A 15,244-nucleotide genomic window follows, 5' to 3' on the forward strand; every position below is an offset into this window, starting at 1 on the left:
TTTAGAAAGCTGAGTTTTCTACACAAGAATACGCATATTTGCATCTTCTTCCCGGATTTGTGTTTTCATTGAAAACATCCGGAAATGTCACACTGGTATAATCAACACATTGAGGTGTCAAATTCCAGATGTGCATTATCTCAAGACTGCAGAGGCTTCTAACACCTGCTTGGCTCTCGACTTAAGCGTATTCGTTTAAGCCGCCGGCACGAGACTGGCTTCGGCATCTCTCTCTCCGTCCTACAGCTCTCTCTCACACACACTCTCCTGGGCGAGTGTGTGTGGTTTACGAGGTGTGTGTGTGTTTTTTTCGTATCTGGAGGGAGCGAACGAAGTTGAGTTAATAAAACGGTGATGAAGATTCCAGCCTCCACTCGGGAAAAATACGGTTAAACTAGCCCCAAAAAGATTTAGGGTGATTTTTGCGGTGTGCTGTATTTACTAGGCATTACGGTAATAGTGCGTAAGAACTGACTTCAAAATAAAAGACGAATGATTGTCTCATTCAAACTTCCTGTTTCCTGAGACCCCTTTTCCATATATATCTATCTATCTATCTATCTATCTATCTATATATATATATATATATATATATATCACAGCATAGCCTAAATACATCAAGAGATTATTAAAGCTCTATCACGCTGGCTTGAGTTGCAGTCACGATGCAGGGCCATCCTCCTGGGCAAAGAGGTGTTGGTGTTTCTCTTCCATCAGATAAGGAAGCTGAGAAACGAGTCGTGGAGGATCTCAATCTGAGAATCCTGCTCTATTGATCACAGAAGGATCAGCCGTGTCCAGCAGCCACCACCAAGACAGATCGGTCTCATCAGAGATGCTGTGAGAAGTAGCTGTGGTTTCATCCGTCACTGTGCGCCTCCAGTCCAGCTTCATTTATTTGTTTATTTTCACAAAAATAAAGGCCAGAATAAGGAGAGGGAACCGAAGGAGGCCGCTTTGTTGTTGGTCTAGGAAAGGCTGGAGGACGAGAGGAAGGTGTCGGGGGGGGGGGGGGGGGGAAGGGAGAAAGAAAAGAAGAAGGGGGGGGGGGGGAGAAGGCTTGAAGGCATCTGTTTCTGTGTTTCTATCAGGCTCTGTCGGTCAGGGCTGCTTTTGTTCATTTGTTTTTTAATGTGCTCATCGTAATAATAAGCAATTAAGTACAATCTGTGCTTTTCATGTGTCATTTCCTCATGCTTTCGTTCGCCTGTGGACGTATTGGAGGGGACATTTAGGAAGAACGTAATAAAATAGAACTAAACCCCGTCCCTGCACTGTACTTCTACAAGTACACGCACACACACAAGGGGGAGGGGCTAAATCGATCCGTGCTAGAGGAGAGGCGGCCGGCCCAGCGGCTAATCACGCAGATGGATCTCCCGTCCGACAGCCGTCATAAGCAGTGAGACCGCTACTGGATCACTTCCTGTCATCACTGACGCACTAAAATGAAAAAGACACGCACACTGTGAGGCAGCGCTCTGACTCTATTTATCTTTCTCATCCCAGATGTTATTTCATGTCAAGAACGAGGGCAAAGCTGCCAGACGACGGCAATATCGGGCAGCCGGATTGCTTTTTAAAACTTTTTATTACATTGAGAGTAGCTGGTCCACCTTAAAGTGCAGTTCACCTTCAGGTCGCTGACTCCTGGGCTGACACGCTTCGCTTTCATCGGCGGCGGAGCTCGGCTTGGGTCTTGAGACGTTGTCTCGTTTATTCGCTGACAGATGTACTTTTGTTAGTGAGTCAACGGGAAGATTCAACCCCCGTCCCCCACAACAAATACTTTGTACGCGGTCCCTTAGCGGGCATGTGAGTCCACTGACTAGGTCCACTTCCCCAAAGCCTGAATCAAACGTCCTCACTGAAGGTCTGTTTATTCCCAATTAGAGAAACATTTAAGTCGTCTAATGGGAGTTTTATCTTCACGGTCTGAAACTTGAAGACTCAGAAGAAAAAAGGGTTGATCAACAACCCTGTTAGACCAGTGCGGACATATTATGGTCATTCTGTGCTCGGGGACTGTAAAAAAATTGTACTAATGAGGTTCAGGGTTCCCCCATTACTCCGCCCCACATCTCTCCTTAATCTCTACCGTTTGTATGCGTCTCTCTCTCCCTCTTTGTCACGATGGCTGCTCTGTTGAAGCCTTCTGGCCCCGGAGCTGAAAATGCGTGGAAAGCTCTCATTAAAGTGGCATTCAGAGATCCAGACAGTGAGCTGGAGGTACAGTCGGCTGGTGTTACGGTTTAACCAGGGACCCTGTTAACTGGCGACCTTCAGCCGAATGCGTCTGTTGTTGACGTAGTTACGGCAGCTGTTGAGAATGGATAGAGAACACGTAGCTGTCCTCGTGAATGCCGCATTGTTTAGTTTTGCAATACAGTGTCAAACCTTCTCATTCAGTCTGTTTGCGTTTGTCACACAAACTGTCAAAGGCTTCCTCCCGCGTCTCACCCCCGCAACGCTGAAGCTTAGCGGGTCCGACAGGTGGGATCATTTATTTACCGGGGGCACCGCGGCCTCTGACCAGACCTCACGCTGGCTGGAGATAGCGGCCTCACCTCAGAGGGCCCCGAGGCAGCCGGGCCGCGGGGTTATCACGCCATCCGCGCACACACACACACATCAGAGCGGCCTGAAGTGCCTGCTGCGATTTCTGCAGGATGGCGAAAACCTGTGCATGCGTGTCACAGGAGCGTGTGTCCATTAATATTTATCCACCTCCTCTAACATCCACCAGCAGCCATTTGAAGTTCCGTCTCACCAGGTAGGAGATGTGAGTCTTAGCTCTCATTTATGCACATTTTCTATTTCGATGTACATGCCTGTTACCTTGTGTTTACGGTATTGTCATTTACATATTTCAACTACTTGCCTGCCAGATGCTAGAAGTATTTGAAGACTACAACATGATCTGGTCAGAGATATAAGGAAGAGAAGACGCACATACATGAAATCACACTGAATCTGAATACATATGGTTCAGTGTAACACAGACAATGAGGAAGCAATATTTAGCACACTGTTTATTAAACCAGTTTCTGTGCAAACGGTAACAGAGCAGCCTGTTCTCATTCACCGTCTGTACTTATACCAACCCGAGGTCATGCACCTCAATTTCAGGAGATTCTAAGTTAAACTTTCATGGATATAATATCAATATTTTAAGCCTATCAACTTAATCATGCTGAATCAGCAGAAGCTAGTCCGGGAAAAAAAATAAGAAACTCATGTATTCACAAAACACACTCATATAATCATCATGAATGTCCGAATACACAGATGATAATATTCATTCATACCTGTGTTTGCTGGACCTGGAGACACTGCATTCTAGCTGTGTGTGTGTGTGTGTGTGTGTGTGTGTGTGTGTTTTCCCAGCGGCCCTCAGTAGGAGTGTTATTTACCGGAAGGATTGCTGAAGCTGCATGTCCTCAGCCTGTGCTGCCATCAGCAGTGGCAGGGAAGCGTGTGTGTGGTTGACAGGCTAGCAGACAAGCTAATTACCAAGGGATCTGGCATCCACTCAGCTCTCAGAGCAACTATTAGGAACTCTGTCAGCGTGGACACCGAGCAGGCGTGTGTGTGTGTGGGCACCTGTGTGCGCCTAAAAAAAAAAAAAGACCACTACTTCTTCTTGTTTCTCCCATGGAGAGACAGTTGAGGTTATCTGCAGGGAGCACATGTTACATAAAAACCCGAGAGTGTGTCTGCCAGCATCGTCTGTACCCCCCTCCAGCATCACTGTTGCCTGGAGTCGGCGGTGTTATCTCGACAGGTGCAGTTGTCTGCGGCCCCGCTATATAATGGGATGTGTTCGGCCTGCCAGCATGGAGATGGTGTTCCTGATAACTCCTCGCCCTCCCCCGACGGAGGCTCTGCAGCGGGGCTGAAGCTCAGTGCAGGAGCACCACCACGTGTTAGCGCTGGTCCTCCATCTCCAGGTCTTGACTTCGGTTCAATTAGTCAACGGGAAGTGTGTGTGTGTGTGTGTGTGTGTGTGTGGAAACGCGTGTTTTATTGGAGACTGAAAAAAATTTGACCCCTGAATGTTTTCTGTTGTTGCGCAATGGAATAATATGAGTTTAAACAATGACCATATATGGTAATAATGTATAATATGGTAACTGTGGTCTATATTATATAGGTCTTATAGACTGTATGTTGCTTCTGTCTTGTCTGTCCTCGGCTAATCTAGCGGGCTGCAGCACCCATCAGCCTGATATTGGCTGATTCATCACTGTACGCTCAGTTACACGGTGAGCCGCGGTCCAGCTGCACGGAGCCGCTGCAGACGGCTGCGCGTCACACAACGCACACACCTGGCAGAGAGCTGTGCTCTATTTCTACTTTTATTCAAATATCGTTTTTATCTAAATCAGTTAAACAAATCCCCGAAAGCAAAACTACAGTCCAATTCCGGCTCATGTTGGGAAAACGACGCCTTCAATAAGGGGGACGGGGTACTTAAAAGTGGTGTAATCAACTAAGTGCTGAAAATACCCATTTGTGTGCAGAATGGAACATCACTTACCTAAATTTCTGTCCTGTCCATCACGAGCTGGAGTCGATTGGTGGCGTCCTCGTGTTTTGGAGTGAAACACTTCACGTGAATGCCGTACTTCCACTTCACATCACTTAGTGTCTGTCTGGTAGATTGGGGCATTTACGTCCCCGTAGGAACTGCTGCCGTGTGGCCACAGGAGCATGATGGGAGAAGAGCTGGTGATTTGAATATTTCAAGCAACCTGTTTATCTTTAGACCGGTCTGTTCACTCTCACTTTCTGTATCTGTGTGTGTGTGCGGTTTGGATTTGGTGCTTCCAATGGAGGTCTGTCTCCTCAGGAGGTTTCACTCACACAGTATTATGGACGTCTGATTCATCGCTTTGCTGATGGACGTAACAAAAGGAAAATAAAATTACAGAGAAGCACCCCGAGAGACCCTCCAGAGCCGGATCAATAGTCGAGAATTTACAAGCCCATCAGAGACTTATCGCCCGCCACCGCCGCCACTTTTAGCGTTGGAGGTGCTTGTGTACATTTTCACAGGCTGAAGGTCGATGTTCGAGTAGAAAGAGAGAGAGAGAGAGAGGACTGGAGGAAGAGAAGGAGGGAGGAGGTGACTCAAGAGAAGGGTTTGAGAGGCGGCTGCACCGCAATGTGTCTACACTTAACACTTCCACTGCCGGCTGCTGCTGCGGCATCGATCGCCTTCTCGCTTTAGTTCTTTCAGTCTCAGACAAAAAGGTTCCCCTGCATGTGAGACACCAAGAGACGCACTTTACAGATGATCTGATCTGACTGAATACATGATCTTCACAAGAAAAGACGGTCTGGCTCCGCTGTTTTCCTGCACACCATTTTATTTGAACTAGCTCTCCGTTGAGACAGTCCATCGCGGGTCATGCCTTCGCCATGGGAGTCCTACGACCACTCCCAGCACTTTAACGCCACGTGTTCCCCTGCTCCTACACTAATGGCGGTACCATGCAGGGGGCCGCCTGCCTATCAGAACTGTGACATTCACAGCCGTTCATACACCGCAGGCACAGCTTACGGGAGCAATTTGCGGTTAAGTGTTAAGAGCCGCTCTACCACTGAGCCACAGTTGGCCTTCAATCCAATTGGAAACTTTACTGAGCGGTCCGTGGAAACGCTACACGCTGCTAGCATCCTGCAGCAGATCAGCGGGCTGCAGAAAGGTCCATAATAACATACTTGTTCCATATTATTTTTGGTCACCGCTCTCTTGAGCGGAAAGCACTTACGACTTGAATCGCTCCGCTGTGGACGTTAGTGTTCGACGGTGGAATACGGTGCTTGCACTTAGTAACCAAGCAGCTCTCGGGTGCGAGCGTACGAATGTGAGGCCACCGCTGAGAGGCGAACATTGCCCGGCGATCTCTCTAGTGACTACAGCTGATACGTTTCATCAATACTATAAGTCTGTGACTTCTACAGCCAGATCTCTGGAGGTTATTACCACCGTGTTCTGGGTCTTTCCCTTCATCAGCACCTGATCAGAAACACCCTGTTCCCTCGTTAGCTTAGCGTTCGTCCTCACCAGCTGTTGTCGCTAAATGTTTCATTTCGGGTGCCGAGTGGGCCTCAGTTGGCATTACCATAATTCCAGTGTGCCGGGGGTGTAGCTGTTTGCCCGGTGACACTGCAAAAGAAAAACCGAATGCACCCCGCGCTCATTTTTGTCTTGAGAAAACAAACACTGACTGTGTAATCATGAAACGCAGCTGTGTTTCTGCACCCGAACACCCCCGCGTCTCTCTCCTCCTCACTCATCCACCGGCTCGTTTTTAACCTACGTGAAGCACCAGATGGCTGTCGTGTCGCGGCTCCGCCGCAAAAACCACGCATTGTCTGACAAGTTCCGAACTTAACTTGAAACAAGTTTTAGCTTTCAGCAGAAAGGTCCTCCGAGGCACGCATCGGTTAAAAACCAACGCCGAGAGGTTTTCTGCTCGGGGCCCGGACTGATACGCCCCGGCACAGTTCAGGTGGGGGGCTCGAGTCGGCACCGGAGTGGGGATGGAGTGTCAGGCTTCTGTACAGCGGCCAAATCTGTTGGCCGCTATCGATATCCCATTTCCTCTGTCACTCCTAAGCTGCTTTGCATTCAGAGGCTTTGCTCTAAGCCCGGAGTGTGCAGCCTTGTGGGCTGTAATGCTGACTACACGGCCCGGCTGTGCCGCTCCACAACAATCATCGAGTCCTTTTATTATCCAGGAAACAAAAGCGGCCCCTCGTGCCACACTGGGAGCCTCCCAGCCCTGACATTTTAATTGTGCGCTTCTCATATTAAGCGGGACGCTCACCAATTTGGCCCGTTGCCGTTAAATTCCACGCGCATTATTACTCTTTTGAATGTTTAGAAGCCGACATAATGGGTTTCAGACTTGGCAGAAGATTGGAGGGAAAGAGGATCAAACATCGAACAGAAGACAGTTGTTTTTTTTTTTGTGGCTGACGATTATAAACCTCCTGTTGAGCTTATCACAAATTCAGCAGCAGGAGCTCGAGATAAGGTGCTGAGTTATGGGCTGTGGACAAGCTCGTGTCAGCATCCGCCGGAAAGGTTTTTCTGTGTGTGTGTTTTGATACGTTTAGAACTTCCTACTCTGTGTGCTTTAAATCCAAAAGAAGAAGAAGAAGAAGAGGGGGTCGCTCGAATCCTCAAATGTAGTTTAAATTCCCAAAGCACTGCTGCGTATTATTCACATCTTGGTGCCTTCCGGTGCGGAGACATTCATATGCAGCTCTCACTGGCCTTGGAGTCTGTTTTGTTTTCGGGTGTTCGAGGGCAAAGTGTTTGAGACTCTCCCTCCAGGGAAGCTGCTGCTTGTTCAGCGATCATAAAGCATACGCAGGCGCTCTAAGGCCATGTCACGCACCCCCAAAGTCAAAGTGCCAAGTGTGTTTATAAATATGATTTCGTCCTGAGCAGCATTTTTTTTCCCCCTTGAGACATAGAAAGCTATTATTTATTGTTTCCATTATCCACTTGATTGTTACTGGATGGTATTTACAGGTAGCGCCTCGCTTTCAAATGCTATTACCACATCGTAATGTAAAGAGCCTCCTTTGCTTAAATCGGCTGCTTCCTGTCTACCTCTGCCGTAGAGCAGAAGCCCCCCCCCCCGAGCTCAGAGTATGATTTATTCGTCGTCGCCCTAAACGCTCACCTCTCACGCATGTTTCCTTTGAATGCAGCAAAGACCAGCTGACACAAGAGTCCATTACATCATTTTTTGTTTTTTCTGTATCTCCCTCCCTCGCTGACTACACGCACCCCCCCAGCCAAGGTCACCCGACGCTGCGCTAATGATCGCAATCAATTATCTGCTGCGACATTAAACGATGCTGAGACTCCCACATCTCAGCTGGTTGTAAAGACAGCCGAGCAGTTCAAGGTCCCCCCGTGAACCCAAACACTGCATGATAGTAAAATCTGTCCTGGATCTATTTAATGTGTGATAATAACACGGTGCTGCTGCAAACTCCAGCTCTCGAAGCAGTTGTTCAAATCATGATATAATGATGTGCGGCGGACAGTACGAAGGCTGCAAACTAGTGCTTATTTCTGCTGGTTATCTTTATTTAAGTATGAGGCAATTCTACGCATTAAAGATCGGTTTACTCGTCATTATGCAACACAGCGATGCACAACGTAATCTAGTTGGAGCCTTTTTGTAACACAACAAACGCACGACAAAAAAAGTATTTCATCAAGACGCGTGAGATGCTATTGAACCCCGACCTCCAACACATCAAGCCGCTCCAAAACTTTTGCGAATCCTCCAAATTGATGTAAAGTGGGACGCTAAGTCGCCGGAGTGTACACTTTCAACGGATTCATCATTTTGCCAATAACGTCAGAAATTATGAAGAACGCTTTTTCCATCCCAAAGCCCAAGGTGACTTATTGCCTTTTATTTTCTTTTTTTCTGTTCCAAACCCCAAATATATTCGGTTGTTAGTGCGAAGCAACAGAGGAAAACCGCATGGATTCTGAATGTCAGATGGATTTTCAATCAACACAAAATATAAATCCACTTCCTCTCTCAGCAGCCTCCTCTCAGGGAGCGGACACGTGTTTGATCACGGGCACAGCGTCTCTCCTCCACACAGACGTGACGATGATGTGGAGTCTGGGATCGAGCTGCTGCAGAGCTCAGCGCGAGGTCGCTAAATCGACCTCCTTTACATTTAAAACACTTTAGCGATTAACGCCGGCGTACGGAAGGCCCCCCCCCGGGTGTTAATAATAAGTCAATATTGTGCTGTAACACCTTATTTTACTGATGGTATTTTTGGTGTTATTTCACCAGCAGGGCCGTCGTGTTGGTGATCTACAGTCGTACTAGTAGTACTAGCAGTAGTACTTAAATGCCGCTCTACATCAGGGACGTGGCTGTGCCATCTAAATCTCAAGCTGGCACACCCGGCATAACCGTATAAAACTGTATGAGCAGCAGAGCTTTTCCATAAGCCACAGCTGCGGGCCAAACAGCCGACGACTTTTTATTCGTTCCCGATTTTAATGAATCCGTTTTGACTGACAGGTTGCGGTTCGCCACGTGCGTCCGCTTACCGACCGAGACGATAGAGACGTGTCTGTCTGTCTGTGTGTTAGCAAAGTCATTAATGACGAGACACAGGAAGACCGGCATTGATTGGGGACAGCCTCATTAGAAGAGCCGCTTTGGAAAACACAGCTGGCAGACTTGATGATTGTGCTGTGAGCATTAAAACGTCCACCGTTTTCTTTACATAAAATATGATGTAATGGACCCTTCTATTCTGGCTACGTGGTCCTGTAAACAAATTCTGTGGAATTCTATTCCTGTCACACGATTCAAAAGATTTCCCGCAGATGTCACATCAATTCCTCTCAGAGCCATAACCCAGTCAAAAGGAGGTCTCACACACACACACACACACACTGCTGCAATCAAACCGCAGCGGCGGCGGCAGCTCTCAGATGTCCATCGCCGATCATGTTTTTTTTTACGAGAGTCCAAATGCGATTATGAGCACATGGTTGACGTTCCCTCGTACACGAGAAATGGTGAGCGAGGTCCTGTTCCACAGGTTGTAGCAGTTCTTCAGTAAAAAAGGAGTGAAACGTAGCGGCCGCACGGTTCCTCCCGCGTCGTCGGGATTCATTAAATGAGTCACGCGCTCTCTGTGACACCACAGTAGATGAGTGAACGCTCAGTCACACTTTACTTCATGACTGTCAATACTTGATGTTGACATGAAAACATTATTGAATGTTGTAACTATTAAAACTCAGTGGACCCCCAAATAACTTACAGAAGCCAAAGCACTTAAAAAGTGTGCACTTGTGTACTTCTACACTTGCGTACTTCTACTTCAGAGGGAAACAGTGTAGTACTACACACACCTGACAGAGAAAAGCCACTGGTTATGTTGCTCCACCTTGAGCAGATGTTAAGTGTTAAGTGCATTGTGCTGATAAAGCCGTTTGGCCATCGGTAGTGAATAGTTTCACTCCACAGTTTACAGGAGACAGAAGGAGACCGCCGTGGTTATAAAGTAGAGCATGGATTTAATTAGCGGAGGTATTTTGCTGGCGGTAACGTTATTAGTGTTTTACATGAGTATCAAGTCTTACAGTTTGGGTAGCGAAGAAGAGTTTGGTTGTGAAGTAGTTGATCTCCCGAGTACTCGTCCTAACATTCTCAGGAGATGACTTCTACTGAGCACCAAAGACGGCACGAAGCCACACAGACGAACGTTTGGTCTCAGGACCTCATGAGGCGCAATCGGCGATTGACGACGCGGGTCCTTCTGCAGTTTTGTCGGATGATGAAACCAACAGGCCCTCCGCGGGGAAACGATGCTCGCGCCGATCCGCAATACAGGGCGAGCGAGGTCGAGGAAAGGGGGACGATGATTTAGCGATAGAGAGTGAGGGAGGAGGAGGGCGGATCGACTGGCTGCAGGGAGACAGATTGCGGTAGGAGCTGTCAATAAGTTAGAGGCAAGCTGTGAGGAGGGGAAAGGAAATGACACGGAGAAGAGTAGAGAGAGCTCAACGTGAATGAGAGCGAGGGAGTGTGGGAAGCTTGAAACGAGGAGGCCCAACAACAATAAAAAGGCCAGAAGGATAGAGAGTGAGACGGGGGGGATGAGAGGTAGTGAGACGGGTAAGAATGGATCAAGCGCCCGCCGAAGTAGAGAAGGAGGGAGTGATCGAGAGGACGGAGGTGTGGAAAAGCAGCCGGGATGAGATGGATTCCACCGGACCATGAGATTGATGACTCTGCTTCAGAAAGAGAAGGAAAGGGAAGAGATAGTGGGGGGCGGGGGGTGGAATAAGAGAAAAGCCCTGATGAAAAGAACCGGCAGAAAATCCAGAGTCTGATAAAAGAATGAGCCGGCTTTATCTCGGCCCTTCCATCTTAAAACAGAGCACAAGCAGCTTCGTGGCACATTTCAGTATCTCTAATAGGATCTATCCCACTTCTCTTTCTTTTTTTGCTCATCGTCAGTCATGCGTTATCCCCAGAATATAAAAAAAGAGATAGCATAAAAGTCTGCTTGTAAAGAAGGATTAGTTCGACACCAAACATCCTGTGAATTGGTCATCCGGCGCCGGCGTTAAAACACATATGAATACAGGAGGCGAGCATCGTGGCATAATAAAGCCGTATTTGGAGCTGGAATTCATCCGCTCGCGGTCCGTCAACTGTGGCCAATTAGAGCGGCCGTGCTAAAGGTTGCTCCGCGGCGGCGCCGGTCCAGCTAACAAAGGAGGGGCAGAGTAAAAAAAATATGTAAAAATCCAGACAGCGAGTTCAGCTCGACACTGAGGTGTGGAAAGGGTGAGGCGGGAGGAAGTGGATGTTAATCTCTTCACATGAGAACGATTCATTTTCACCTCCTCACCCTCGATGCCTCTCTGTCTCACCCCTCCTCCTCCTCAGACTGCCGGAGTGGCTCTGATTCGCCGGCCTGTGTCTGGTCCGGGGGGGTAAGAGGGAGATAAACAGCATTTGCAAACAGAAAGCGGTCGGAGCCGAGGCCCCATCGGCAAGAGCGTTTCCTGGGATATGCACTTTCTTCAGACCACAGAGGCGTTATCGGTGTGCTGATAGACTGATAACTGGCGGTGGCGCCCGCCGAGCCAGTGCTGCTGTTATGGGCTGCCATGAATACTGAGTAAAGCATTTCGTTAGATGTGTCACACGCACTTTGCCGCTATAAATGCCTCTACGTGGAAATGAGATTCACCTTTACTCAACATGCTTGTCACACTGCTGCGGTTTCATTATGTATTTGTGATTTACCTCGCCACTGACTCTCTGTATTCTCGTCTTTTCTGTCTTTTCTTTAGACGCCGCCACAGAGGGCTAAAAGCATCCTGGCGAGCTGCGATGGGACCCGGTGAGGCCTTGGACGCGGGAAGACGTCGCCGCAGCAGCGCTCCCTTTCAGTCGCACCAACTCTAGACGGTAGAGAAGCCCATTATCTTGAGATTGATGTCCGCTGCGTCGTGGAGGCAGCCTCCAGCTGCGCCGCCAGGTCCGAGACAACCCCATGGAGGCGTGGCCTCGACGTTTCCAACGCTGCTAACGCCAGCCGAGTGAACAGCGATGCCTTCTAAGGTCTCCTGCTTGTACTTGCTGACCGTGGTTTGCTGGGCCAGCGCTCTGTGGTACCTGAGTCTGTCACGCCCCTCCTCCTCCGACGGGGGCCAGCTGACCATCCCCATACGCAAAACGCCAAATGCGGGCAAGAACGGCACCTTCAGCAACATCCGCACGCGCTCGCTCAACCCGCACGACTTCGGCTACCTCATAAACGAGGCCAAGAAGTGCGAGGCGGAGCCCCCCTTCCTTGTCATCCTGATCAGCACCACCCACAAGGAATTCGACGCCCGCCAGGCCATCCGGGAGACATGGGGCGACGAGAGCACGCTCCCGGACGTGCGCGTGGTCACGCTCTTCCTGCTGGGCCGCAGCACCGACGTCGTCCTCAACCAGATGGTGGAGCAGGAGAGCCAGATCTTCCACGACGTCGTGGTGGAGGATTTCATCGACTCGTACCACAACCTGACGCTCAAGACGCTGATGGGCATGCGCTGGGTGGCCACGTTTTGCTCCAAGGCCCAGTATGTCCTGAAGACGGACAGTGACATCTTTGTCAACATGGAGAACCTCATCTTCAACCTCCTGAAGCCCACCACCAAGCCCAGGAGGAGGTACTTCACCGGCTACGTCATCAACGGCGGGCCGATCAGAGACATGCGCAGCAAGTGGTACATGCCAAGGGATCTGTACCCCGACAGCAAGTACCCGCCCTTCTGCTCCGGCACCGGCTACGTCTTCTCGGCGGACGTGGCCGAGCTCATATACCAGACCTCTTTACACACCCGGCTGCTGCACCTGGAGGACGTGTACGTGGGCGTGTGCCTCCGCAAGCTGGCCATCCACCCGTTCCAGAACAGCGGCTTCAACCACTGGAAGATGGCCTACAGCCTTTGCCGCTACCGCCGGGTGGTCACCGTCCACCAGATCTCCCCGGAGGAGATGCACCGTATCTGGAACGACATGACCAGCAAGAAGCACCTGAAATGTTAGCAGGATTAGCACTAGAGAGTCTAGGGAGGCACGGAATGGTCCTTATCGCCGGCGTCTCCGTTATTGGCAAATACTGTACCGAGCTGAAGGAGCTGTATTGACTAAGCATCCATGGCTTTGTCCAGGCGCTGATTGCTTTTCAAGGAGTCTCTATAGTGCAAGACCAAAGCAGACTCCTCTGTATTCTGTGTCCTTTCACACTCAGAACTCACAAAACAGCCACAAAGTTGGAAACACATTTTCCCCCCAAAAAAAAAGAAAATGTGCAAAATGTTCAGGTGGTTGGTTGTCGTTGCCAGCAGCACGATGATTTTTACAGGAAAATACCCGACAGGACGCTCAGAGGCTTGTATCTGAGTACACAAACTGTCCCCGATTGCTAAAACTGCAGATTACAGAAACACGTTTCGCCTCTTGGGTCCATCACGAGCTCTAACCATGAATGTCCCTCGTGTTACTTTCAGTTGTCGTGCTTTTCCGAGCGGGGTGTTAATGTTGGATGTAGTGTCTGGCGCAGCAGCAGCAGCAGCCGTCGTCATGGCGAGGACCTTGGTGAGTTTTACAGTGAGACGACTCATAATTGACTCATACGCAGAGTAATGACTGTAGTATTCTTTTTCGGAATCAGACATATTTTCTTACGACCGAGCCGCTGATGTTTGTACGGTGCAGCGAGGAGAAAAGAAAGTATCCGGACAGCGTTCAGATATCGGCGGCTCGCATTCCAAAGTGAATGTGACTTCTGTTAACGTGTAACGTGCGGTTGTTTGTCCCAGGCAGTGCTGTGAGCAGACTATTATATTTTCTATTACTTGAACATGGAGGAGAACAGATGTACTGTTCGCGCAGTGAGGACGAATACATCACACTTTCTTCTTTTCAATAACTTGAGATTAAATAAAGCGCGTTTGTAAGACTCAACCTTGTATTTATTACCGTAAAATGATTCTGCTGCATGTATGACACACAACCTGTGAGTGAACGCACCAGCATTAGTGAGGATTACGCTCCGAGGGGCTTCGGCGTCGACTGTTGGAAAAACACGAGCCGTTGAAATGGAAGCGTCTCATTAGGGCTGCTGTTCGTCGCGGCAGCTGTGCTCAGTTTGAAGCGGGTCGCAGCTCTGAACGCATCACCGACGGGGAGAAGCTGGGTGCTTCTCCACTATATGCAGGTGTGTGTGTGTGTGTGTGTGTGTGTGTGTGTGTGTGTGTGTGTGTGTGTGTGTGTGTGATGGAGAAATGACGCATCCGTGTAATTGGAAACTAAATGGCTGTTTTCCAAAATGTCTTAACGAGGAATTACAGAGGCAAGTGGATTTTTAATTAAAATACAATGCATAAACCTTTGTTTTTACAGTGCCTTATAGGTTCTCCATATTGTTTCTATTAYTTTGGTTTTACTGCAGCAGACTGTCACACTCTGCTGCAGTAAAATGAGGTTTTTCTAAAGGGACTCTTGTGTTCATGGAAACACTACCGTTTGGGTTTTTTACACAGGGGTCGCCAAAATCAACACAAAATGGAAGCTCTTTGTAGTAAAAATGAAATGAAAAATATTTGCATATTCACAAATGGTAAATGTACTTTTCTCGCCATTTTATGGTCAATTTTAGGGATTTGAATGATTTCAGAGCAGAAGTGACAGACGCTAACCTTCATTACTCACACAAGACTCACCAAAAATGTTTTGTTTGTCAAAAGAAATGTGCACGGTTTCCTTACAGCGAAACATTCAGTTGTACTTTCACCATGGATGTTTAGACGGTGATACTTTGCAGTGCAGATTTGTCCGATTCATAAGGAAAATGCTTATTTGTCATGTTTTTCCTCTGGTGACCACTCTGAACCAGAATATTACGACTGTGAAGCCTGTTATGTTCACGATGTCGTAAACACGGGCCATCTGTCATGAACAGATTGGAAGCCTTAAGATAATGATAATGTTTGTGTTTTTCCTCGTAGGTTAGGAGCGTCTCATCTTTATCATGACGATTGTGAAGTCACGATTGGAAATGTGCACCGGGTATTTCCGTAATTAGGTTGCTCCAGTCTCTGATGCCTACAGGTGTGTGTGTGTGTGTGTGTGTGTGTGTGTGTGTGTGTGTGTGT

At 48.6% G+C, this 15,244-nt stretch overlaps 1 protein-coding gene across 5 annotated transcripts in view; it reads left to right on the plus strand.

Annotated features, from left to right (window-relative positions):
• LOC116386056 (beta-1,3-galactosyltransferase 1-like) overlaps positions 1-15,244 on the plus strand; it is an 83,925-nt gene that overhangs the window by 53,825 nt on the left and 14,856 nt on the right. For 4 of the 5 annotated variants that reach the window (XR_004212936.1, XR_004212935.1, XR_004212937.1 and 1 more), the window contains one exon: positions 11,888-13,685. Coding sequence is in view for 1 of the 5 variants with exons in the window: in XM_031852022.1 (XP_031707882.1) it covers positions 12,147-13,133 (987 nt within the window). In the remaining 4 variants the exon portion in view is untranslated. Of the gene's footprint in view, positions 1-11,887; positions 14,055-15,244 lie in introns of those variants that run through there. The other variant, XM_031852022.1, reaches the window with a different exon arrangement.

Source organism: Anarrhichthys ocellatus, unplaced genomic scaffold (assembly GCF_004355925.1).
Source record: "Anarrhichthys ocellatus isolate YVR2014 unplaced genomic scaffold, GSC_Weel_1.0 scaffold12, whole genome shotgun sequence".
In the NCBI taxonomy this organism is placed as follows: domain Eukaryota; kingdom Metazoa; phylum Chordata; class Actinopteri; order Perciformes; family Anarhichadidae; genus Anarrhichthys; species Anarrhichthys ocellatus.